The sequence below is a fragment of the Bufo gargarizans genome, chromosome 7 (assembly GCF_014858855.1).
Source record: "Bufo gargarizans isolate SCDJY-AF-19 chromosome 7, ASM1485885v1, whole genome shotgun sequence".
In the NCBI taxonomy this organism is placed as follows: Eukaryota; Metazoa; Chordata; class Amphibia; order Anura; family Bufonidae; genus Bufo; species Bufo gargarizans.
In genome coordinates, this window is record NC_058086.1 from 77,738,467 (window position 1) to 77,766,376 (window position 27,910).

At 43.7% G+C, this 27,910-nt stretch overlaps 1 protein-coding gene across 1 annotated transcript in view; it reads left to right on the plus strand.

Annotated features, from left to right (window-relative positions):
* The window catches only part of CENPM (centromere protein M), a 370,895-nt gene extending 352,218 nt beyond the window's left edge, over positions 1–18,677 (plus strand). Inside the window, exon 6 of the mRNA XM_044301494.1 lies at positions 18,375–18,677. Coding sequence (XP_044157429.1) covers positions 18,375–18,491 — 117 coding nt within the window. The 3' untranslated portion in view covers positions 18,492–18,677. The remainder of the gene's footprint in view (positions 1–18,374) is intronic.
* Positions 18,678–27,910: the final 9,233 nt, after the last annotated feature.

Here is a 27,910-nt window from a genome sequence, read left to right on the forward strand (position 1 = left end):
GAAAATGCCATTCATCTCCTCCGATAGGAAGGAAAAACTACTTAAAAACATACATAATCCCCAAGTTTTTGTACCTTATACAGACATTACCAATCTGGGTTCCCCAGTCCTATTTTATCGAGGTCCGCCGGACGATGTCCCTCTGTCTTTGGAGAGGCCGGTCCCCTAGGGTGGCCTACTCCATTCTGACTAGGGAGAAGAGGTTTGGGGGATTTGGGCTGCCTGATGTCCATGTGTACTACAAAGCCAATCTTATGTGTAGAGGCATGTCCCTCCTCTCAGTCCATTCTGGGAATATCTGCTTGCACTTGGAACAAGCGTTACTCACTAACCGTGAGAGACTGATCATGTGGGGCGTCCGTCCATGTTCCCCCACAGCCTCCAAGTTACCTCTGCTATGGAGAGGAGTACTACTCACCTGGTCTATGTTATATAGCTCCGGGACACTTAACTTACCCAGCCCCGGACTTCCATTGCATCTACTGCAGTCCTTTATTCACCCCACAATACACGTTGCCACGGGAGTCTGGGCCCTGCTCAGGAACCACACCCTGCAGGATGTGATGTCGCCGGGGGGGGGGGGGACCTAGATTGGGAGGGGGTCCTCAGATTTCCCAGGGTCCAGTCAGCGGCGTTTCTACATCTCCACAACTTTAAAAGGGACATAAAGCTCCTGAAATTGCGGACATCCCACCATACTTCACCCACTTGGTTGGAGCGGAGGCTGGGGTCCGCTCGGCCCTCCAGCAGACCCTTTTCTACTATGTATAAGGAACTACTATCCTCTGCTCACTCTGAGCCATATTTCCTAAGTTCTTGGGAAAAAGAGCTATCCCTTACATTGTCAGATCCAGAAAAAGCTTTTATATTGACCCACTCGCATGGCTTCAGCCGGTGCATTAAAATCCAGGAGAACTCGTATAAGTTGCTCACCCGTTGGTATAAAACACCTGAGTTCCTTCATAGACTTAATCCGGAAATTCCTGAGGTCTGCTGGAGGTGCGGAGCGGGCGTCGGCGCTCTTTCTCATATCTAGTGGAACTGCCCTATTATACGCCACTTCTGGAGCCAAGTGGAAAATTTGCTTAATAGGATCTGTTCCACTTCCATAGTTCTAGATCAAAAACTGATCTTACTCTGGTGTCCTAATACGTCACTCACACCAGCTAAATCAGACCTACCCACTATACTTATCACTACGGCCAATATATAAACAAAACAAAAAAGCAGACTGATGTACCAGCCCTGAAAAGGGCTTTTTGGGGTGCTGTCAGGACGCTGTCCTTACAGCAGATGAGTCTGTGGACATAGAACACTGCCCTAGCTAACGCTTTCCCTATTGAATCAGCAGCAGCAGCACTGTCCCTCCTCTCACTGAGAATGCAGCTTCCGAATGAATCTAAAATGGATGCTGTCTAGGAGCTGGGAGGGAGGGTCTGCTGCTGATTGGCTGGAATGTGTCTGCTGACTGTGAGGTACAGGGTCAAAGTTTACTCAATGATGATGTATAGGGGGCGGACCGAACATCGCATATGTTCGCCCGCCGCGGCAACGCGAACAAGCTATGTTCGCCGGCGAATAGTTCAGGACATCACTATTTATGTTGTCTCATCACAAGCAAGAGAAAGAAATTCAAAATCTCCTGTAGAATTCTTCAGTGTTTTTTTAAGATCTTGAGCTAATTCTACGAGACAAACTAACATCCTGAAATAATTTTACTTTGTCTGGTGCCAACAACTCTGCGGCAGCCACCATGCACTCTTTCACAAACTCTCCCTCTATATGAGGCTTTAGCTTTTTTGTGATTAGCTCGCTCACTACATAACTTGTCTGAATAACGTTATCTCTGTCATATCGAGGCCTAATAAAAGCGTCTTGTTGTTTTTCCAATCTCCGCTGTAGAGCATTTATTTTATCTCAATGTGCTTTAATGACATTCCAGATTGACTTTTTTTTATTACTGCTAACGATTTACCACAAACTAGACACACAGGTTTGCCTTTAACTTCAACAAAAAAAATAATCATTTGTCCATTTCTCTTGGAAAGATCGACACTCAGAATCAACTTTTCTTTTCTTTGCAAGCGCCATTTTAGAATTTAGGATCAGTAGTTATATTTTAATATACAAATGTAGACAAAAAAAATTGCTTTATTACAGTTCACTCCGAGGCACACACTTGCTTTTGTAAAGATAGAAACGACAGTCACATGGGTCGCATATATAATTCACCAAACTGGTTTGCCACTAACAGAACAACAAGAGTGCTGTATTCTCAGGGATAAGAGAAATGACTCAGCAGATGGTTAATGTGCTTTTACACTCCAAGGAAGAAATGTGTGACACTACTACTTGCAGGACAAAGAGCACTTTTAAAAATAAATCGTTTTGGCACTGATAGAAATTGCGCCTTAATAAAAAAATAAAAATAACAAGAACACTATATTCTCAGAGATAACAGGAATGCCTCAGCAGATGGTTAATGCACTTTTACACTCCAAAGAATAAATGTGTAATGCTGGCTATTTGCAGGACAAAAGCACTTTTAAAAATAAACCGCTTTGGTACTGATAGAAATTGCGCCTTCTATAGCAAATTAATCTTCATGCATGACAATGCACCATCTCCTGCTGCAATGAGCATAAAAGGAGAGAAACTCATGATGTGGTCACCATCCTCTCCTGACCTAAAACCTATTGAGAACCTTTTGAGTATCCTCTAGCAAAAGATCTATGAGGTTGGGAAGCAGTTCACATCAACACAGCAGCTCTGGGGGACTATTCTGACATCCTGCATAGAAATGCAAGCAGAAACTCTCCAAACAAGTTCAACGGATGCAAGAACTGTGCAGGTGAGATAAAAGAACGGGGTCCTATGTTAACCCTTTCCTGACCAATGAGTTAATAGTATGTCCTAGCGGGAAGTGACTTCCCTCAATTTTACGTACTATTACGTCATGCTGATCAGGTGGGCACCACTCTGGCATAAACATTTTTAAAATATGGCGTTCAGAAAATCGAGACACAAACATTTAAAAAAAAATGCTTTAATATGTAAAACTGAAACAAAAAAAGTAGACATATTTGTTATTGTCGTATCCATAACAACCTGCTCTATAAAAATAGCATATGATCTAACCTGTTCGATGAACATTGTAAAAAATAAAAACTGTGCTAGAACAGCCACTTTTTTGGTTACCTTACCTCACAAAAAGCATAATATAGAGCGATCAAAAATCATATGTTCTCCAAAATATTACCAATAAAACTGTCACCTTATCCTGTAGTTTCCAAAATGGGGTCACTTTTTGGGAGTTTCTACGTAGGGAAAATCAGGGGGTCCTCAAATGGGACATGGTTAGTGATGAGCGGACTGGTGGATGTCCAAGTTCGACCGAACTTTTTCATTTGGGTTCTGAAATTGATCCCTGCAAACAAATGTGGATAGGGAAATTACTTAAAATAACATAAAATACATAAAAATAAATAACAATCTTGAACCAGGAGGCGCAGTTCCAATGGAGTAGGAAGTTAAGAAGGCTGTGGACGAAGCAGTGTAGGTAGAAGAGTTGGAGAAGGAAGCCAACACTGTTTGTTTTTGTTTTTTAAATTTGTGTCAATTCTGTGTGTGACCTTTAGCCATTTTTTGGGTTGCGGCCAGTATATTTCTCTACTAACCCAATATAAGACATAGTAATCTTGATCCAGGAGGTGGAGGTCCTAGTGGGGTAGGAAGCCAACACTGTTTCAGTTTTTTTTTTTTTTTTTTATGTGTCCGTCAATTCTGTGTCAGGTTGCTAAGGGCCACGGCGTGACTGTTTGGTGCTTGTATGTCCTGGGTAAAAACTGTATGGCTCTGCGGGCAAGGCCATATATCGCTTCTTTCTCCTGCCCCTCTGGAGGGGTCTAGGCTGGGACAAGTGGGACAGGTAATACAGTTGGTGAGATCACCTGTAGTATTAGTTCGTCTCCGTTTAATATCTGGGGACCATCTATTAGAAGAATTTCCTCTCCTAAAACAGTTAGACGGTTGAAGGGGTGTTCTTATTTAAATGTTTATAATTTTTTTTAAATTTTTTTTGGGGGGGGGGGGGAACTGTTGGCCACAAAACATGGGAAAAGAGAACAAAGTGTGCTGGAGTATAACAATAGCTAGGTGCCGCGGGTGTACTTCTTTACTCTGGCCAAGGGACGGACAAGTCCTATGGGATCCAAACCTGGGTCATTTTAATGAACGTGAACTTGTCCACTTTGGATGTGGTCAGGCCGATGCGCTTGTCTGTGATCACCCCCCTGCTGTGCTAAACACACATTCAGACAATACACTGGCCGCAAGGCAGACCAGCACCTCCAAGGTGTAAAAGGCAAGCTCAGGCGATGTGCCAATTTGGAGATCTAGAAGTTGAGTGCGACAGACCCATCAGTCAGTACATGCACATGTACTGTTCTACCATGTTGCAGAAACCCTGCCTCCTGCTAAGACGGTCCGTATCAGCTGGTGGTGCTGGATGTTGCGGCATGCTGACAAAGCTTTTCCACATTTCGGCCATGCTAGTCCTCCCTTTTGAGATTCCGATGGTGCCCCAGCTGTGTTGGCGACCTCTTCCTCCTCCTCCTCTGCCTTTGCCTTGTGCTTCCACATAGGGAGTCTACCAGGATGTGCTTGTACTCGCGCATCTTATGATCACGTTCCAGTGATGGAATGAAGGACAGCACGTTGTCCTTATAGCGGGGATCTGGCAGGGTGGCCACCAAGTAATCAGCAACGGTTAGAATGTGGGCAACTGTCCTCGGTGGGAGGTGCATCTTCTGTGTAGTCTGTATCCCCCCAGTCATCCAAAGATGCCCACAAGCAGATTTGGGTGCCACCCTGCTGTGAACGCGGATTCTCCTCATCATCATCCTCCTCCACCAAAACTGTTCCCTGGCTGGACAGTTGTGTACCTGTTCGCTGTTGGTGTAGGAACCCAGCCTCCGAGCCACTTGTAAACGACTGGTCTAATAACCAGGGGAATGATCCCTCTTCCTCCTGTGCCACATCCTCATCCATCATCACCTGGAGTGTTTTTTCAAGGAGACATAGAAGTGGGATAGTAATGCTGAGGACAGCATTATCGGCCCTGTCCATTTTGGTGGAATACTCGAAACAGCACAACACGGCACACATGTCCCGCATGGAGGCCCACTCGTTGAAGTGGTGCTGTTCCGCAGAGCGACTCACCCGTGCATGCTGCAACTAAAACCTGCTGCTGCTCGCATAGTCTCTCCGGCATGTGCAAGGTGGCGTTCCACCTGGTGGGTATGTAGCATATGATGCGGTTAGTGGGAAGGCCGAAGTTACATGGCAGACAGGCAAGCAGCAGGGTGAGAACGCCGGAGGCATGCACAGACAGCCCTCACTTTCTGCAGCAGCTCTGACATATCAGTGTCATTTTTCAGGAACCTGTGCACCACCAAGTTCAGCACATGTGCCAGGCATGGGATGTGCATCAAGCTGGCTAGGCCCAGAACTGCTATGAGATTTAACCCATTGTCACACACCACCAGGCCGGGCTTGAGGCTCAGCATCAGCAACCACTCGTCAGTCTGTTCTTCCATGCCTGCACACAGCTCCTGCGCAGTGAAAGGTCTTTTCCCCCAAACATATGAGTTTTTGGAACAGCTTGCTGTTGTTTCCCTTTGGCTGTGCTGTAGTTGGTGCTGCAGGTGTTGAGCTGATGTGATGAGTAGGTGGTAGAAGAGGAACAGAAGGGAGGAGAGGCAACAGGAGGCAATGAGAAACGTCCAGCAATCCTTGGTAGCGGTAGGACATGCGCCAAACAGCTTTCTGCCCTGGGCACAGCCGTCGCGATTACCTAGTGGGCTGTTAGGGAGATATAACGTCCCTGCCCGTGCTTACTGGTCCATGTATCGGTGGTTATGTGGACCTTGCCACTGATTGCGTCACACAGCGCACAACTGAATTCTTCCACCACTTGTTCATGCACGGCCGCGGCGGTCCGCCTGGAAAAGTAGTGGAGGCTGGGTACCAAGTACCGTGGGACAGCCCTCATAAAATTTTTAAAACACTATGTCTCCACCAGATTAAATGGCAGCATTTTAATAGCCGGGGCTCGCAGTTGAGTAGTGGGTACTTCCTCTTGTTCTCCAGTGTTTGGGGGTTAGACAGCTGAATGCTTTCATGGGACGGTGTGGAGATGCTCTTTGACGGTGGTGGTGTTGCTGTAACATCCTTTCTTTGAGGTGACAGGTGCCCCTGTCGCTTCATAGGGGGAGGAATAGGCAGAGACCGCAGCAGAAGAGGGAGCAGGAGGAGCCTCAGGTCTTTCGTGGTTCTTCAGGCCTCTACTCCAGCTCGTGCTTTGCAGTCATGCAGGTGGTGCTCAGGTTTAGAACATTTATGCCTCGCTTCTGGCTCTGACTACACAGCGTGCAAACCACCTGTGTCCTGTCATCAGCACATTGCCTGAAAAACTGCCAAAACAGGGAACATCTTTGAGCTGGCTTTGGTGTGCTCTGTCCTTGGGTGCATTGGGCAGTAGCAGGCGTACTGTCTGAGGGCCAGCTGCTCTGCTTTTGCACCCTGCTCCCTCTTTTTCTGAGCGCTGCATGACCCCCACCTCTTCCTCCGAACTGCACATGTCACTCTGATGACCTGGGTGCCGATTTGCACAGCGCAGTAGTTGACACCTGTGTTTTGTAATCATCAGAGACGCGCTGCAGCAGTCATCCCACATCCTCATCCCCTGAGATAAGCGGTTGGGCATCAGTGCACTTAATCTCTTCCACTTCTGGGGCAGGGCTAGGTGAATGGCCCACAGAAACCCTGCTAGCAGAGTCATCAAAAAGCACAAGTGACTGCTGGGGCTCAGACTGCTTTGCTGATGTGCAAGGGGTTGAGATAGAAGAAGGATGCTCGTGGGCCGCTGGTGCCAACTCTGCACTTTGCAGCAGTGGACCGGATAGAAGGCAATGTGAAGGAACTGGAGGCACTCTGAGCCACCCAATCTACTACCGCCTCTACTTGTTATGGCCTCACTATTCTTAGAACGGTAATTGAGCCTAATAAATGAAGCAGAACATCCTGTTGCCTGCGTGCACCAGAAGAAGGTGTTTTATTTGTGCTTGTGGCTGGCCCAGATAGACAACGTCCTCTCCCTGCAGCAGGAGCAACCAACACCACTAACACCAGCAGCACCATAGCCACGTCCCTTATTTGAGGCTCTTCTCCTTTTTTTATGGTCTCCCAGCAAATAGGCTGTAGACTATTGTACAGTTGCAAGAAAAAGTATGTGAACCCTTTGGAATGATATGGATTTCTGCACAAATTGGTTATAAAATGTGATCTGATCTTCATCTAAGTCACAACAATAGACAATCACAGTCTGCTTAAACTAATAACACACAAATAATTAAATGTTACCATGTTTTTATTGAATACACCATGTAAACATTCACAGTGCAGGTGGAAAAAGTATGTGAACCCTTGGATTTAATAACTGGTTGAACCTCCTTTGGCAGCAATAACTTCAACCAAACGTTTCCTGTAGTTGCAGATCAGACGTGCACAACGGTCAGGAGTAATTCTTGACCATTTCTCTTTACAGAACTGTTTCAGTTCAGCAATATTCTTGGGATGTCTGGTGTGAATCGCTTTCTTGAGGTCAATGCAAAGCATCTCAATCGGGTTGAAATCAGGACTCTGACTGGGCCACTCCAGAAGGCGTATTTTCTTCTGTTTAAGCTATACTGTTGTCGATTTACTTCTATGCTTTGGGTCGTTGTCCTGTTGCAACACCCATCTTCTGTTGAGCTTCAGCTGGTGGACAGATGGCCTTAAGTTCTTCTGCAAAATGTCTTGATAAACTTAGGAATTCATTTTTCCTTCGATGATAGCAATCCGTCCAGGCCCTGACACAGCAAAGCAGCCCCAAACCATGATGCCCCCACCACCATACTTCACAGTTGGGATGAGGTTTTGATGTTGGTGAGCTGTGCCTCTTTTTCTCCACACATAGTGTTCTGTGTTTCTTCCAAACAACTCGACTTTGTTTTCATCTGTCCACATAATATTTTGCCACTACTGCTGTGGAACATCCAGGTGCTCTTGTGCAAACTGTAAACGTACAGCAATGTTTTTTTTGGACTGCAGTGGCTTCCTCTGTGGTATCCTCCCATGAAATCCATTCTTGTTTAGTGTTTTACGTATCGTAGATTCGCTAACAGGGATGTTAGCATATGCCAGAGACTTTTGTAAGTCTTTAGCTGACACTCTAGGATTCTTCTTCACCTCATTGAGCAGTCTGCGCTGTGCTCTTGCAGTCATCTTTACAGGACAGACACTCCTAGGGAGAGTAGCAGCAGTGCTGAACTTTCTCAATTTATAAACAATTTGTCTTGCCGTGGGCTGATGAACAGCAAGGCTTTTGGAGATACTTTTATAACCCTTTCCAGCTTTATGTAATTCAACAATTCCTAATTGTAGGTCTTCTGAGAGCTCTTTTGTGCGAGGCATCATTCACATCAGGCAATGCTTCTTGTGAAAAGCAAAGCCAGAACTGGTGTGTGTTTTTTATAGGGCAGGACAGCTGTAACCAGCACCTCCAATCTCATCTCATTGATTGGACTCCAGTTGGCTGACACCTCACTCCAATTAGATCTTGGAGATGTCATTAGTCTAGGGGTTCACATACTTATTCCACCTGCACTGTGAATGTTTACATGGTGTGTTCAATAAAAACATGGTAACATATTATTCTTTGTGTGTTATTAGTTTAAGCAGACTGTGATTGTCTATTGTTGTGACTTAGATGAAGATCAGATCACATCTTATGACCAATTTGTGCAGAAATCCATATCATTCCAAAGGGTTCACATACTTTTTCTTGCAACTGTATTTCCGTGTGAGAATGGCAAGGAATGGGTATTGCAGACCGAAAAAATATGTATGTGTCAGCTACACAATTAACTTAACTTTTGTACTGTATTTCCATGGGACAATGGCAAAAAATGGTTTTGGTCAACCCAACTATAGGTATGTGGAAGCGAGACCATTAACAGACGGATTAACTATTGTATTTCTCTGTCACTGGTGTAAAGGAGTAGTATTGCACCGAACAAACATGGCTACAGGTCACCCAAAGACTGAAAAGCACGATTAAAGGGAGTCTGCCACCTAAATTTGACAATATAAACTGCTTACATGGTGCTCTAGCACAGCTACACAAGATTCCAATGGTACCTTTTTTGTATTCTTCTTACTTTCACCAGCTGAAAAAACGTACTTTCTATATGCAAATGAGGACTCGCAAGTGCCCAGGGCGGGGTTCTTGTTGTAGGTCCCCAGGCTGCTCTGCCGCCTTTTCATATTACCCCTCCCCAGCCTCTTGCTGGTCCCGCCCTGTAAGGCCGTTTCATCATCCCAAGTACTGGCCGAGATCCCGCGCGTGTGCAGTTCACAGCCAGCCCGGGCATTCGCACTGCAATGGGGATATAATTGCATCTCTCTCGCTCGGCTTGCCTCCAGTCTTTCTGCTAGTTTCTTGTCCACCCCCTCGTCACTAGTTTTGTGCCGTTCGCTGGCATGCGCACAACATGAAGCGATGCCGCTGCCCAGTTGATCTTTAACCCCAAATGTGAAGTACCAGTACGTCACAGCGGGAATTGACTTCCAGCAAATGAACGTACTGTCATAATAATTGGGCGGGCACTGGAGCTGTGTGCACCTGATCAATGGAGGGGCCCAGCTGTGACTGGATTAACCTTTTATATGCTGTGATCAACACTGACTGCGGCATATACGAGGTTTGCAGAAGGAGGTTCGCCTCTCTATCAACCCCCCCTTGCTGCAGTGACAGGGGGACGATGGCTGCCATTTCAACTCCCGGCCACACACAGGCATCGTGGTATGTCATTTATGGAAGCCTCTAAGACTCACAGGCAGTCTGTCAGTGTAGTCACTCAATGTAGTAAATTACAGCATGTATTTTACTGCATTCAAACTGAGATTAGACCCTGAAATATTGACGTCCTTGTACTGGGACAAGAATAAAAAGTAAAAAAAAAGTGTTTTATAAAAATAAAAAAATAACTTTACAGTTAAAAAGTGATTTTTCATAATTTATTATTTTTTATAAGACATATTAAATATATTCCCATGGCTCTATAAAAATATCACAGCTACCCCTCAGGTGAACGTACTAAAAAACTGTAATATTAAACGATCAAAAAATGTACCCAAAAATGGTACCACTAAAAACATCAACTCTTCCCGCAAAAAATCTAGCCCCTACACAAGATGATGGGCAGAAAAATAAAAAAAAATATGGCTTTCATAAAATGGAGACACACAAACATGACTTTTTTTTTTTTTATGCTTTTATTGAGTAAAACTGAATTTTTTTTAAAAAAAAGACCTTTTATGTATTGCTGCTTCTGTAACAACCTGCTCTCTAAAAATATCACATGATGTACCCCACAGATACAGTCAGGTCCATAAATATTGGGACATTGACACAATTCTAACGTTCCAGACTTCAGGCTCTAATTGACTGCAAAGGATTTGCAACCAAGTATTAAAAAGTAAAAGTTTGATTTAGGGTCCATTCACACGTCCGTTGTTTCTTTCCTGATCTGTTCCGTTTTTTGCTGAACAGATCTGGACCTATTCATTTTCAATGGGTCCTGAAAAAAAATCTGACATTGTGCTGTCCGTTTTTTTTCAGGACCCATTGAAAATGAATGGGTCCAGATCTGGTCCAGATCTGTTCAGCAAAAAACGGAACAGATCAGGAAACAAACAACGGACGTGTGAATGGACCCTTATGATTATTATTATGTCCCATTACTTTTGGTCCCTTAACAAGTGGGAGGCACATATGCAAACTGTTGTAATTCCTACACCATTCACCTGATTTGGATGTAAATACCCTCAAATTAAAGCTGACAGTCTGAAGTTAAAGCACATCTTGTTTAATTTCAAATCCATTGTGGTGGTGTATAGAGCCAAAAATTTTAGAATTGTGTTGATGTCCCAATATTTATGGACCTGACTGTACATTAATGTCTTTTTATTTTTTGTTTCAGTTTCACACAATAAAAGCCAAAAAAAGTCTTTTTTTTGTCAACTTGCCCCAAAAAGTGTAGTATTGAACGATAAAAAAATCATATGTACCCAAAAATTGTACCAATAAAAACATCAACTCTTCCCGCAAAAAACAAGCCCTTTACACAAAACGATTGGCAGAAAAAATATGGCTTTCATAAAATGGAGTATACAAAAACTTTTTTTTTTATGCTTTTATTGTGTGAAACTGAAACTAAAAATAGACATATTTGTATTTGTTGTGTCCATATCAACATGCTGTCTAAAAATAATACAGAATCTATCCTGTCAGGTGAACATTGTAAAAAACTAAAACTAAAAATTATGCTAATTTTTGGTTACCTTGCCTCACAAAATGCGTAATATCGACCAATCAAAATTCATGTGTACCCCAAAATAGTACCAATAAAGCTCTCACCTTATTCTGTAGTTTCCAAAATTAGGTCCCTTTTTTGAGAGTTTTTACTGTAGGGGTGCATCAGTGGTCTTCAAATGTGGCATGGCATTTTAAAATTGTCCCAGTGAAATCTGGCCTACAAAATCTATATGTTGCTCCTTCCCCTCCAAATTCTGCTGTGTCCATACAGAAGTTTGCGACTAAAGATGAGCAAATTTTAAACAAATTTGATTCGGCCAGATCACCGAACTTTCAGAAACTATTTGATCTGAATTTATTTGCGGCAAATCACGTTAGAAATTGCTATTTCCTGGCTGCAAAGAGCCTATATAGTGGTGTAGAACACTGTGCCTTGCAGCAACATGCATAGGGAGTCTGCTATGACATGCAGATGGCAGGCGTCGCTCTTAGAATCACTGCACACGTCACTTATTTGGGCAAAACTGACCAAATCACTCAAGTGTGAACTCAGCCTTACAGGTCGATGTTGGCATCAAGAAGAAGCGTATTCCTTTTACACCGTCATCAGCTGATTTCATATAGATGTCTACAGAACCTGTTCTATTAAATGCTTATACAAGTAGCGCCCCCGCCCCCCCCCCCCTTCCCCAGACAAAGTAGAAAGGGTATCAGCAGTAAGTTTGTGTTGACTTCACTGATTATTTTGCCCTTCCTCTGATCCGTTAGAACAATAACCCCCAAAAAACTGATCCTGTCTGTTGAGCATGCGCCTTCACTCGGTCAGCATTTGGTCAGTAATTAATCAGTATTGCTAATGCCAAAAAAAACGAGTGGATCCAAAACAGAGATGACATGTCAATGGGAAATTTGTATGTCTTCTGTGTTTTGTACCCACTCCTGCTTTTGGCTACAAAATCAGAAGCCAATTCTGATGGGACCATGCAGGCCTTACAGCTGCTAGACAGACAGGATCCGTTTTGCATCTCATTTTTCCTTCCTTCTGACAGATCAGAAGAAGGGTCAAATAAATGGTGATGTCATCCAGGCCAAAAAGGCAAAATAGTGGCCCAGTCATGGAGTGGGGAGAGTGGGAGAACAGCTTGAGAAGTCCACAGAATGGCCCAATGACATAGTAGCAGCAGCAACATGAGGAGGCCATAGAGTGGCAAGGTGACATAGTGTGGAGGTGGCAGCAGCAGCATGAGGAGACCACAGGGTGACCCGGTGACAGAGTGGGGAGGTGGGTGGCAATAACAGTACCTGCTGACGATAGTGGGTGTAAGAAGGAGCACTTGGCATCAGATGTGTGGCATCAGGCGGGTGGCAGCATCAGAATAGTAGCTGGGGCAGGTAGCCAGAAGAAACCGTTTTTTTTTGTCAAGGTTTAGGTGAGGCAGCATGGATGATCTAATCTTATGCATCAGGCATTGGTGGGTGAAAATCCAGATTCCTCTAGACAAAGGTCAGTCTCTCCACATTTTGGGTGGACAGGCGAGTTCTCCTTGGGGGAACTATGGCTCCCTCTGCAATAAACACCCTACCCCCCCCCCCCCCCCCCCCCCGGCCAGCAGCCATGGCGTTGGAACATGAGCGGAGAGGGCCCGGTCAGACCTGCAAGAGGATGGATGATGGTGCAGATAGGCAGCGGCCAACTGACTATATAGGATGTCTATATGGTAGTTTAGTTTGTCCTTTCTCTCAGCGGGTGTAAAAAAAGGCCCCCATTTTGGACTGGTAGCGAGGGTCTAACATGGTGGAGAGCCAGTAGTCATCCCTCTGTTGAAAGGTGACAATTCGGCTGTCGCTACGCAAGCAAGTGAGCTTGCATTGGCCATTTGCACAAGTGACTAGGAGGGACTTCCTGCCTCCGTCTCCACTGCATACTGCCACGGTGTGCCTGGGTCATCTGCCTCGTGTTCCTCTTCTCCCTCTTGCTCATCCAGCTGCTCCTGCTCCTCCTCTCCTGTCACCTGTGTAGAAAAAAAAAAAACGATTTCACTACACATTGCTTGTGCTCCAATGTCCTCCTCCAGTTCAGCCCCCACAGGGCTCATGTGGCCATGAGATGTAGGCGCCATGTCTCCAGTCACCTAACCAGCCAGATTTACCAGCATCTTTTGCAGGATATGAATCGGTGAAATAACATTCTTCCCGTAATCCTGGCGACTGAGAAATAAAGTGGCCTCATCAAAGGGCGCAAGCAAATGGCAGGTGCCACGCATGAGCTACCAATGGCTAACATCAAAGTTACACAGGGGAGTTTTTTATGGCCTTTCACTGTTCGTATAGTCGGTCCAACATATGGAGGGTGGAATTCCAATGGGTAGAAACGTCGCATATTAGCCTATGTTGGGGGACGACGTTCTGCAGCTCAAGGAGGGTGTGCTTTGCAGTGTACGAGTGGCTGAAGTGCATGCAAAGTTTCCTGGTCATTTTTAGGATGTCTTGCAGATGGGTGGAAGACTTGAGGAACCGCTTGACAACCAGATTGAAAATGTGCACTTAGCCCACCTTGATGCAGTGCCGACACCATGTTCTTCCTCTTATCGGTCACCATGGTTCCAATTTTGAGTTGTCACGGAGAAAGCCAGGATTTGGTTTCTTGATGAATGACACGGAGCAGTTCCTTCCCTGTGTGACTCAGTTCGCCCAAGTAAACAAGGTGTAGAACAGTGTGACACCACCATGCAATTTTCCCAAAAAAGGCCACCATCAAATTGCTAATCGACGCAATTACTCAGTCCCTACAGAAGAGTCTACATTCACTGACCAATTTTCCCCAAAAAGTCTGCATCACAAACAAATTTCACCACTGAATGGCTAATCAAAATAATTGTTACTCCTTACGGAAGATACTCTACAATCACCCATCAATTTTACCCAAAAAAGGCTGTTGCACCAAAAAATGTCACCACTGAATGGCTAATCGACACAAATACTCAGTCCCTACAGAAGAAAGTCTACATTTGCCAACCAATTTTCCCCAAAAAGGCTGTATCACAAAAAAATGTCACCACTGAATGTAAATTTACTGCGGGTAAAGCTAATAACACATACTTATTTTTCCCATTAATACACCCCAACAATGGCTGTATAACAATGTCTGTTCACTGCAGACAGGCTAATTAGACATATTCTTTTTCCTTTTAACCACTTCCCGTCCGCCCATAGACTATAAATGTCCAGGAGGTGGTTCTCTATTTCTGAATGGACGTTCCTGAATGTGTGAAGTCTTTTCACAGACCTCAATCAGCCCTGCACTGAGGCTATACAGCGCTGTAATGCGCTGTACAGCCTCTCTGGGGGGTGTATTTCTTCTGTAACTGGGGCTACTATGTCAGCCCCAGTTACAGGAGAAATCAACAGTGAAAAAAAAAAAAAAGTGAAGTAAATGTCCCCAGAGGACTTGTTAATACACCCCCAAAAAATATAACTATCACAATTCACTGCAGAACGGCTAATAGGACGTACGTATCTATCCTATCCTATTAATACACCCCGTAAATGGCTGTAGTACAATGGAACTTCCCCGCTGAACGGCAAATATATATTTTTTTGCCATTAATACATGCCAAAAAGGGCTATCATTTTCCCACTTCACCATACAACGGCTAATAAGTCCTTTTTCTTTTTCCCCACTAATACACGCTTAAAAAAGGCTTTAGAACATATAACTGATACCGTTAACAGCAAATAAATGGGGGTTTTTTTGTCACTAATGCACGCCAAAAAGGGCTTGAATTTTCTCACTTCACCACACAATGGTTAATAAGCCCCCCCCCCCCACTAATATACGACAAAAATAGGCTTTAGAACATATCTATAACTGCACCACACAAGGGCTAATAAGACCCCAATAACAAGAACGGTTTGCTGGAATTAGAGGTATTGAAAACCTGAAATGAGTAGCAGTATAATGGCAATTTGGGTCCGCAGTCAGTGCAGCAAGGTGTAATAGGATTTTTCCTATTGCCTAGGCTGTAAACACCCCTATTGAACCCTGTTCTGCTTTGATACTGTGGAATAATTTCTCCCTGTCCTTTCCCTACTCTTCTAATGCTCTTTCCCTGAACTTCTATTGAGCAAAATATAAGTTTTGAAGTCTTTCCTAGCACTGTCCCTAGTGACTGCTAACGTTTCTCCCTGCACTAAGTACACTGGGAAATGGCTGAATCCAAGATGGCTGAGGCTATCTAAAGGATTGTGACATCACAGGGTTGGCTGGCTGTTGATTGGCTGCATGCATGGAATTGTGGGTGATCCCTCGTTCCCAGAGTTCTTTGCTTCATGTCCTAACACATGCAGCAGCCATTTTAGGAAAAAATGTGATTCGTTACCACGAAGCTTGAGGAAATTCGGATTCGGTGTTAATCGAATAATTCCTGAAATTCGTATCGAATTCCACTTCATTAGCTTCGATTTGCTCATCTCTATTTACGACCATATATGGGGTTTTTCTGTAAACTGCAGAATCGGGTAATAAGTGCCGAGTTTTGTTTGGCTGTTAACCGTTGCTGCCTTACAGGAAAAAATGGATTCAAATGGAAAATCTTTTTAAAAAAAATGTAATATTGAAATTTCTCCTCTATTTTCCTTTTAATTCTTGTGGAATACCTAAAGGGTTAACAAAGTTTGCAAACTCGTATTTGAATAACTTGAGGGTGTCGTTTCTACAATGGGGTCATTTATGGGTGGTTTCTATTTTGTATTATGCCCCACAAAGTGACTTCATAACTGAATAGGTACTTAGAAAAGTGGGTTTTAGGAAATTTTCCTAACAAATGTAAAAACTACATCCAAAATCCATCTGACATAATAAAATAAAAAAATACATTTACAAAATGAAGCAGAGATATAGAAAATGTAAAGTAATAACTATTTTGAGGTATTGATAATAATAATAATTGTATTTTTCTCTTAAAAGCAGAGAAATTGAAATGTAGAAAAGTGCAAATCTTTACAATTTTTGGGTAAACTTTTTTTTTTTATAAATAAGGTGAAATATATTAACTCAAATTTACCACTGTCATGAAGTACAATGTGTCATCCTACTCCCTCTTTAAGTGGCTACAATCTGGCTTCCAACCCCACCACTCGACTGAAACTGCCCTTACCAAAGTCACCAATGACTTTCTAATGGCCAAATCCAAAAAATACATGTCCTCCTCCTTTGACTTGTCCTCTGCCTTTTGACACCATCAATCACTCCCTTCTGTTGCAAACTCTTTTATCTCTTGGCATCATGGACCTGTCACTCTCTTGGATCACATCATACCTCACAGACCAGACATTTAGTGTCTCAGACTCTCACACCACCTCCTCATCTCATTCCCTCTCTGTCAATGTCCTAGGACCCTTGCTCTTCTCAATATACACCTTTGGCAAGGGCCGGCTCATAGAGTCCCATGGCTTTCAGTATAATTTTTATGCTAACACACAAATTTACCTCTCTGGTCCAAACATCACCACCTTACTATCCAGAATACCACAATGCCCATCTTCTATATCTTCCTTCTCCTCTCGCTTTCTAAAACTTTACATGGATAAAACAGAATTTATCATCTTTACCCCATCTTGCTCAACCCACCCAACAGACCTATCTATCAAGGTCAATGGCTCTCCCCAGTCAACCAAGTCTGCTACCTTAGAGTAACCTTGGATTAAGCCTGTCCTTCAAAAAGTACATCCAAGCCCTTTCCACCACCTGCTGCCTCCAACTCAACCATTCCTCAACCAGGAGTCTGCAAAAATGCTTGTACATACCCTCATCATCTCCCGCCTAGACTCCTTTGCCATCCTCCTTCCATCGAACACTCTTGCACCCTTCCAATCTATCATCAACTTTGCTGCCCAACTAATCCACCTCTAACCCCGTTACTCCTCTTCCCTCTGCCAGTCCCATCACTGGCTTCCCATCTCCCAGCGAATTCAGTTCAAAATAGTAACAAATACATATAAGGCTGTCCACAAACTGTATCCTCCATACATCTCTGAGCTACTTTCCCAATACATCCCCACGCGTAATCTCCGATTCTCGCAAAACCTCCTTCTCTCCTCTACTCTTATCACCTCTTCCCACAATCTTCTCCAAGATTTCTCCCGTGCATCCCCCATACCCTGGAATTCTCTTCCCCAACATGTCAGACTCTCACCAACAGTGGAATCCTTTAAAAGAAACCTGAAAACCCACCTCTTCAGACAAGCCTACAACCAGTTACCCTTCTGCTAGACTGCCATAACCAGCTTTACCCTAACTGACTGTGTCCTTCCTCCATACCTTGTAGATTGTAAGCCCTCGTGGGCAGGACCCTCTCTTCTTCTGTACCAGTTTGTAACTTGTCTTGTTAATGCTTATTGTAATGGTCTTTATTTTGTATGTATGCCCCTTTTCATATGTACAGCACCATAGAATGAATGTCGCTTTAATAATAACAATGAGAAAACAGTTTCGGAATGGCTTGGATAAGTGTAAGCATTCGAAAATTATTACCACATACCATAAAGTCACATGTGAGATTTGCAAAAAAAAAAAAAAAATGGACTGGTCAGGAAGTTGAAAACTGTCCTGGGGTAGAAGGAGTTAAACACTAACTGGGAAAAAAAATCTAATGAAAAAAACAAACATACTGTACATAAGTCAGGAGTTATTCTTACCTCGGTACTTCTTCCTATTCCTCATTATTCTTTCTATTCCTCATTATTATCCTGCAAGCCCCATTTTCCAATTTCCAGTTTAAGCATTGATGTAATGCTGTGATGTACACTAGCTGGTTTCAGGTTCAAGATGGAAGAAGCTGAGAGGAAATAGTCTCTCTGTGCATTCAAGATTTCAGCAAAACGGATTGTCTTGCAGGCTTTTTTATATGAGACACTGTTTAATATACTTTATCTTATTTGGGGCATTCTTTTTCAGGATGAAGATGATGTTGAATGGACAGCCAAGCGCCTGCTTAATATGCTGAAAATCTGCGCTGGACTGGTGCCTGGCATTTCGTCACTCTATACTGGATCAGTAATTAAATACATATAACACTTGGAGCCCACTTTATGCCCACAGGGCAAGCAGAAAACTAGTGTAAAATCTGCCTTTCATAAAAGGTGGTTTTATAAAAGGTGGTACAAAATACAAAGTGTAACAAAGATTCAAAAATATCTGTGTCATATATCTAAAACATAAAGTTATCCTGTATACTGAATAAACTTCATTTTTAAACTATAACATTGTGGGTGTATATTTTTGCTGGATTAAAGAGTGGACCATCCAGTATTGCAGTGAAAATTATCTTGTGGGGGAATGAGCTATATATACATAGATTCGGAATGAACTGGGTTTATTAAAAATTTCGCGAATCCAGTAAATTGCTGCACAGTGCCATTTTACTGCACATGTTGGCAGGCAAAATCACGAGGTAAAAAGGATGCTCAAATGACGCTGGGAAGAATTGGGGGTGTGAAGGCTAGAATCCTAAGGACTTTGATCAGTGAAAACTGATGTCAGAAAAGGAGGACCTTCTACAGAACCTCCTTCTGACATTACCAAACTAGCCACCTGCAAGAAATTTATTTATTTATTATTATTTGAAGAGATGGACAGCCCCCCCTACAAGACTATGTAGTTTCTACATAGTCTTATTGCCAGCATATCATCCCAATAGCATTTATTGAAGACTACAATACAAAAGATCAAGCAAACAATGTATGGCGTGCATAGATCATGGCAGACACAACATACATCTGAATAAAGAAGTGGGTAAGAATATACATAACACAAATGTAAAGCACCAGACTAGCTAAGTATGGAGGAGGGAATAGGGTGTCAGTTTTTCAGTTGATGCCAGGTAAGACATCATTTATACTGTATATGTTAGATCTATCCTAGAGGGATAGTATTCATCCTGAGTGAAGCGACCCAAAGCGTAATAGAACCATAGGTGGGTTAAGTCGAAGCCAGGAGCTGCAGAAAACCCTGCAGCGTATATACAGTTAGACGGGAATTACACCAGTGTTCACACACTTTGTGGAAGCTGTCTACACACTTTCTTTTCTTATATGCAATTCTTTCATAGGAGATCATGGTGTTAACTAAATTGCACCATTGAAAAACTGGCCATCCATCTTAATGCTGCACCCAGCTTTTCCACATCTTTCCTTCTCATTCCCTGGTATGTCTCCATTGAACTTTAATGTTCTTTCCCTGCTGGATTTTTTGAGTATTTATTTACATCGACTATTCCACCCCTGTATCAGGTCCTCCCTTGATTAAGCCATATGTAGCCCCCTCCCATCTTGGTCACACCTGATTGAACACTGAGTGGTATAAATTTAAATTCCTAGGTCTTCTAGACCTTGGTATTTCCAAATGCAACATCTTTCAAGTGCACATACTGAATTATACCAGAATTGAACCAGAAGTGACCCACAGGTAATTACATAAATAGTTAATGCAAACAATGCTTCATTTTTCCATCTTACTCTTCTCACTTTTCCAAAACCTCATGAAATACCCCCACATCAATTCGCCCAGCAAGGAACTATTTATCTCTTCCTCCATCTTACCTTCTCATCTGACCGCTTGCACAAACCTGTTTGGCAATGTAAAACACTTCCTTCCCAAACTCACACAGATACCTCATGCCCTCTCTTATTCTCACCTACTAACACTTTCTCTGCTTCTCCTTATTGCTGGTGATATCTCTCCAAATCCAGCCCCCCCTCAGCAGATCCCCACTATCACCTCTACGTCCCAGTACAAATATCCTTCTACAAATTTCTGCAAACCCTTAAACCTAATAACCATTCCTCTGACCTCTGCTCCTTTGGTTCCTCTTGCAGGAGCATTATGGAATGCACGCTTTGTCTGTAACAAACTGTCCTACATTCATCTTTTCATCTCTCAAAAACTTTTCTGTCTGGATCTCACAGAAACATGACTGACACCTCCTCCCCTGCTGCAAATTAAGTGTTGAAGATATACCACAGCACTCTCATTTCTTCAGCATTCCAACATTTAATCACCAATTCTCAGCGATGTTTCGACAAGTGTGGTCGAAATGTCGCTGAGAATTGGTGATTAAATGTTGGAATGCTGAAGAAATGAGAGTGCCGTGGTATATCTTCAATACTTAATTTGCTGTGACTGGGTGCTTACAGACTGGCATCTGACACCACGGGCACCACCACTATAAAATCCGACTGCTGTGCTGCTGCATTTTCGTTTCTGGTTGTGCAATGAGCAAGGACCGTGGTACGGTTACACGGATGCCAAATTATGCAGTGGGTCAGGATATGGGTACAATAGTCTATAGTTTGTTCGTGACTCCAATTGCAGCGTGCGCAGGGTACTAACACAGGGCCCTTTAAGGTGTTGTAACTCACGTACCAGGTTAGGAATGCCAGAGTGGTGTAATGTCTCTGTATGGTAGTGGTAATAGTGTCAATGGTGTCTCCTACCTGAGTATGGCTGGATCCTGGCTCACATGCAATAAAATGAATGTTGTGCTAGTAAGAGTAATAGAGGAACTGGTAGCAGAAATTGAGATCCAGACTTTGGGTAAAGTTCAAACTTGTATTTACTGGTAGTAGCTTTCATCCAAACAAGGTACAGCAATAGTCTTTTATCCCAGCAGGTATTGGCAATGTGTGACAGGAATCTATCTTCTGCTCTATCAAGTGCCTGGAGCTTTTGCAGGAAAAGGACGTCTGCTTAGTAGCTCTGTAATATGGCAGGAATTTGGCTTCTGCACTTTCTATCTTCTGCTGTGTGGGGACTGACTAGCTGAGGAGGAATATGGCTTCTCCTGGGTCTCTGGACGATACTCAGTTATTGTCTCAGGGTATGCTTCTTCCTGTAACTGGAGGTGGCTGCTTGCTTTCTTCTAGCTGAGGCTGCAAGGCTCAGGCTGGGGATGATGATCAATTATCTCAGCCGAGACAAGATCCTGGCTTGGATCCTTATATCTGGGAGCTCCTACTCGCACAGCCTTCCCCTAGCCGGGGTGGCTGGCACACTAACTGTAACTTCCTTCTCTCCCCATGAGGCAGGATATGGACCAGCCCACTCTGCTCAAAGAGGGGGGAGCTGAACTGGAATGTACTATTCCAGTTCAGAAACACTAAACTGGCGAAGTCCTTGCTGAACACATTGCTGCCACCTGCTGGTGGACATGAAAATTACAGCAATATACATTTACAAGGCTTTACAATGCACATTTGTGAGTATATTATGTAAAATCACATTCGATGACAAGGTTAATGCCCTTAACAGGTTGTAGCGGGGTAAAAGAGTTTTGTAACACAACTCTGGGGTGTTACAGTTGTTTTCTCCCCTGCTGCACTATCTTATAGTGGATTTAGATTCACTCGCACCCCCGCCCCGGCTGCAAACATGGTGGAGGAGTGAGTGTAATGGAGGGTGGTAGTGGAGTTGGGCTGTAGGAGCAGGTGTCTGATAGGAGAATTTCTCCTATCAGACACCTGCTCCTACAGCCCAACTCCACTACCACCCTCCATTACACTCACTTCATTTGAAGTACACTGTTCGCATCTGCTCTCCCTCCAACCTTCAACCAGCTGTCATTTACCGCCCCCCCAGTCCCAGCCACCATCTTTCTTGACCACTTTAGCACCTGGCTACTACACTTTCTTTCTGCCGACATCCCCACTATCATCATGGGTGACTTCAACATCCCTATTGACACCTGCCACTTTGCTGCCTCTAAATTCCTATCACTCTCTTCCTCCTTCGGCCTCTCACAGTGGTTTTCCACTCCCACCCACAGAGATGGCCACACTCTGGATCTTATCTTTACCTGCCTCTGCTCCCTAACCTTTTTAATTTGCCTCTCCCCCTATCCAACCACAACCTACTCACCTTCTCTTCATTGGTCTCTCCTGCTGCTCCTTCGGTCCACAAACTAGCACCCCCCCCCCCCCCAGGAACCTTAAAAACCTTGACTTTCGCTTGCTTTCTGACTCTCTTCTGCCACTCCCTACTATTTGTTCCCTCCAAGACCCAGATGCTGCGACCACCCTGCGACACCACAACAAGTACAGCTCTGGACACAGTTTCCCCCCTCACACACACAACAAAACCCGAAAAATCAACAGACAACTCTGGCACACCAACCTGACCAAAAAACTCAGACAAGCTTCCAGGGCTGCTGAGCGGCAATGGAAGAAATCCCATTCTAAAGATCAAATTACCGCATACAAGCAATCCCTCCTCATATTCAAATCCTCACTCGCTGATGCAAAACGGGCCTACTTCTCATCTCTCATATCTTCCCTGGCCCACAGCCCTAAACAACTTTTTAACACTTAACTCCCTTCTCCATCCCCCAGCCTCTCATTTCAGCTGAGGACTTTGCTGCATACTTAAAACAAAAGATAGTCAACATCAGAGTAAGCTTCAGTACACAGTCCCCACAGACCCTCTACACAACTGCCTCTTCTCCCAAAACCCGCTTCTCCACCATTACAGAAAAAAAACTCTCCACTCTACTCTCCAGATCACATCTCACCACCTGTGCACTTGACCCAATCCCATCTCACCTCATCCCTAACCTCACCACAGTGTTTATCCTAGCCCTAACTCATCTCTTCAACCTATCACTAACCTCTGGCATCTTCACCTCTACTTTTAAACATGCTACCATTACACCCATCCTCACAAAGCCCTCACTTGACCCATCTTTGTCCAGTTATCGCCCCATATCGCTTCTTTGGTATGTCTCAAAGCTACTTAAACAACATGTCCATTCTGAACTGTCCTCTCACCTCTCCTCCTGCTCCCCCTTTGACCGGCTGCAATCTGGCTTCCGACCCCACCACTTGACTGAGACTGCCCTTACCAAAGTCACCAATGACCTACTAACAGCCAAAACCAAAAAACATTACTCTGGCCTCCTTCTCCTTGACCTGTCCTCTGCCTTTGACACAGTCAACCACTCCCTTCTGTTGCAAACTTTTTCATCTCTTGGCATCACTGACCTGGCCCTCTCCTGGATTACATCATACTTCACAGACCAGATGTTTAGCGTCTCCCCCCTCTCACACCACCTCCTTGTCTCATTCCCTCTCTGGTGTCCCGCAAGGCTCTGTCATTGAAACCCTTCTATTCTCTATTTACACTTTTGGCCTGGGACATCTCATAGAGTCCCATGGATTCAGTATCATTCTTATGCTGACGACACACAAATCTACCTCTCTGGTCCAGACATCACCACCTTATTATCCAGAATCCCACAATGTCTATCTTCTATATCATCCTTCTTCTCTCGCTTTCTAAAACTTTACATGGATAAAACAGAATTCATCACCTTTCCCCCATATTGCTCACCGCTGCCTTGAAATGACCTTGGATTCTGCCCTCTCGTTCCGACCACAAATCCAAACCCTTTCCACCACCTGCCGCCTCAAACTCAAAAACATCTCCCGCATTTGCGCATTCCTCAACTTTGAATCTGCGAAAAAATGCTTGTACGTGCCCTCATCATCTCCCGCCTAGACTACTGCAACATTCTCCTCTGTGGCCTTCCATCTAGCACTCTCGCACCCCTCCAATCTATCCTCAAATCTGCTCCCGACTAGTCCACCTCTCACCCTGTTACTCCTCTGCCTCTCCCCTCTGCCAATCCCTTCACTGGCTCCCCATTGCCCAGCGAATTCAGTTCAAAATACTAACAAATACATACAAGGCCATCCACAACCTGTCCCCTCCCTACATCTCTGAGCTACTTTCCCGATACATCCTCACAAGACCTTCTCTCCTCTCCTCTTATCACCTCTTCACACAATCGCCTTCAAGATTTCTCCTGTGCATCCCCCACACTCTGGAACTCACTACCCTCACATATCAGACTCTCACCTACAGTGGAATCCTTCAAAACAAACCTAAAAACCCACCTCTTCAGACAAGCCTACAACCAGTGACCCTGCTGCCTTTATACCAACATGACCAGCTTCACCCTCACCTACTGTGTCCTCCCATACCATGTAGATTGTAAGCCCTCATGGGCAGGGCCCTCTCTCCTTCTGTACCACTTTGTAACTTGTCTTGTTTATGCTTAATGCAATTGTCTGTATTATGTATGTATGCCCCTTTTTCATATTTACAGTGCCATGGAATGAATGGCGCTTTAATAATAAAAACATTGTTTTGTGTAGCAGCATTTGGGTGCAATATAACAACTGATCCTCTTCCATAAGCCCAAGAAGACACAACCTAGGGCAATGATGGCTAACCTCTGGCACTCCAGCTGTGGTGAAACTATGACTCCCAGCATACCCCATTCATTTCCAAACCGCCAACTAAATGTACATCTTGAGAGTTGTAGTTTTCCCACAGCTGGAGTGCCGGAGGTTAACAGTCACAGAACTAGGCAGGGACAGACTGTCTCACAAAAGTGGATAATAAGTGCGTTACCGCCATCCAAAATCCATTGTAGCTTGGCACAGAACCATTAAAGTTGTAGAAAATCTGTGTCTGGAGATAGATACCTATGTCATTGAGTAGTAGAAATCCTACCCATTCTGTACAGGCATACCAGTGTAAGATAGCATTGATGTAATGTATATAGTTGTATAAATCAATGATTGGCTGATGGAGATGCATGAAGAGGGGTGTAAAGCACATCAGTCCAATCTTCAGCGGTAAGGTCCAGTACCACCTTGCACCATAGTGCTTCAGCAGTTATGGGCATAGTGAGTGTCTTAGATTGGGTCAGATGAGCATATTTGGCTGATATGAGGCCTTTGGAGCCTTGCTTTTTGAGGACTCCAGTCAGAGGGTAAGAGGAGATAAGTGAAGAGGGTGTCAGAAATTGTGCAGCAAGAGCATGTCTGAACTGCAATTATCTATAGAAACTTGTGCAAGGGAGGCTGTACCCATCATGCAACTGCTCAAAGGATGTAAGGATGTGGTTTTGGAAGAGGTAAAATAAGGATGTAATGCCTCATTGCACCCAGAATCTGGGAGAGAGTTTACCTTGTCTAGTCCTCTATTATTCCACATAGGGGTTTCAGCCTAAGTAGTTAAGCATAACTCTAATTCATTTGATGGGGGCTTCACATTATTTTTAGCAAGAAGGAATGTAAACAGGAAATATATTTAAGGCATGTGTATGATAGACTTAGAGGATTTCCTGACAGTTTCAAGTTTTTGCTGCAAATAGTTTCAATCGTAGAATGCATACTGGGGGTTATCTCTTGGACAGGCACCATTTTGTAAGTGCCAAGCAAGTGTCCATTATATTCCATAACAATATCTATTAGGTAATGGTGTGTCAGACAACCAAGAACAAATGTATCAAACTTACCTTTCTACAAAGTATAGTTGAAAGTTAGGCAAGGCTGCTCTCCTTATGTCTTAGGTTACTGCAGAGTACTCAAGCGGAGTTTGGGCCCGTTCTTGCCCCAGATAAATCTAGATATAAGGGACTCCACTTCGGGGGAAAAAAATATTTGTGCTACTATTGTGTCTATGTGCTCAAATGTGTATAGGAGTTTAGGTAGGGTAACCATTTTAAGCAGACTAATTATACCCACCGTCAACAGAGGCAGAGAGCCTAAGATATGGCAGCATAGGAGTCACATTAAGCAGATAGGAATGCAAAGTGTCCCTAGTAATATGTATCCCTTAATATTTGAAGTTCCTCTCCAATATGCCAGCTGGTCCGTGAGAGTGGAAAAAGGTAGGATTTTTGCCAATTAATAAGTAGCTCTGAGAACCTGCCAAAGGAGTTAATGAGTAATACTGCATATGGGAGGGAGTATTTGGGATCAGACAAACATAGCACCATGTTATCTGCATATATGCCTATGCATTCTTCCCTGGAGCCCTCAAATATACCATGAAAGTTAACATCTTGTTGATTAATTAATGTCAAAGGTTCAATCGCCACTGCAAATAATAGAGGTGATAAGACAGAAACATAGAATGTGTCGGCAGATAAGAATCATTTGGCCCATCTAGTCTGCCCAATATACTGAATACTATGAATAGCCCCTGACCCCATATTATATGAAGGATGGCCTTATGCCTATCCCATGCATGCATAAACTCCTTCACTGTATTTGCAGCCACCACTTCTGCAGGAAGGCTATTCCATGCATCCACTACTCTCTCAGTAAAGTAATACTACCTGATATTACTTTTTAACCTTTGCCCCTCTAATTTAAAACTTTGTCCTCTTGTAGCAGTTTTTCTTCTTTTAAATATTCTCTCCTCTTTTACCTTGTTGATTCCCTTTATGTATTTAAAAGTTTCTATTATATCCCCTCTGTCTCGTCTTTCTTCCAAGCTATACATGTTAAGGTCCTTTAATCTTTCCTGGTAAGTTTTATAGATACCTATGTCATTGAGTAGTAGAAATCCTACCCATTCTGTACAGGCATACCAGTGTAAGATAGCATTGATGTAATGTATATAGTTGTATAAATCAATGATTGGCTGATGGAGATTCATGAAGAGGGGGTGTAAAGCGCATCAGTCCAATCTTCAGCGGTAAGGTCCAGTACCACCTTGCACCATAGTGCTTCAGCAGTTATGGGCATAGTGAGTGTCTTAGATTGGGTCAGATGAGCATAATTGGCTGATATGAGGCCTTTGGGGCCTTGCTTTTTGAGGACTCCAGTCAGAGGAGATAAGTGAAGAGGGTGTCAGAAATTGTGCAGCAAGAGCATGTCTGAACTTCAATTATCTATAGAAACTTGTGCAAGGGAGGCAGTACCCATCATGCAACTGCTCAAAGGACGTAAGGATGTGGTTTTGGAAGAGGTAAAATATGGATGTAATGCCTCATTGCACCCAGAACTCAGAATCTGGGAGAGAGTTTACCTTGTCTAGTCCTCTATTATTCCACATAGGGGTTTCAGCCTAAGTAGTTGTAAAGTTGTAAATTCTTTTGCCTAGAGCTGATACATATTGTTCTGGTTCTGATCCATGGTCAGGTAGGTTGATACACTGCTCCATATTAGATCAAATATAAGGCAGCTCTCATCTGTGGTTACTAGTAGATAGAGGGTATATGTTTCGTCAAAGTGACAGGTACCACGCCCCTTTTACACGCCCCTTTTATATAGCTTGATATCAAGCTATTTGCCCCTTTTACACGCCCCCTTTTATATAGCTTGATATCAAGTTTATATCTCTTGAAACTGCTGATCACAAATGTTTCCAAACACATTGCTCAATTCAAGAGTGTCCCTTATATCTCTTGAAACTGCTGATCACAAATGTTTGCAAACACATTGCACAATTCAAGATTGTCCCAGACCCTGTCATCGACACGACCGCTTGCAAAGCACATTTTCAATCGATACGGGCCTAAATGGCTTATCTACAGATACACTAATGTACGGGGGTCACGCCCTCTTGCAAAACACATTGCTCAATTCAAGATTGTCCCAGACCCTGTCATCGTGCGGCTCTACATGGCCCCCGTACATTAG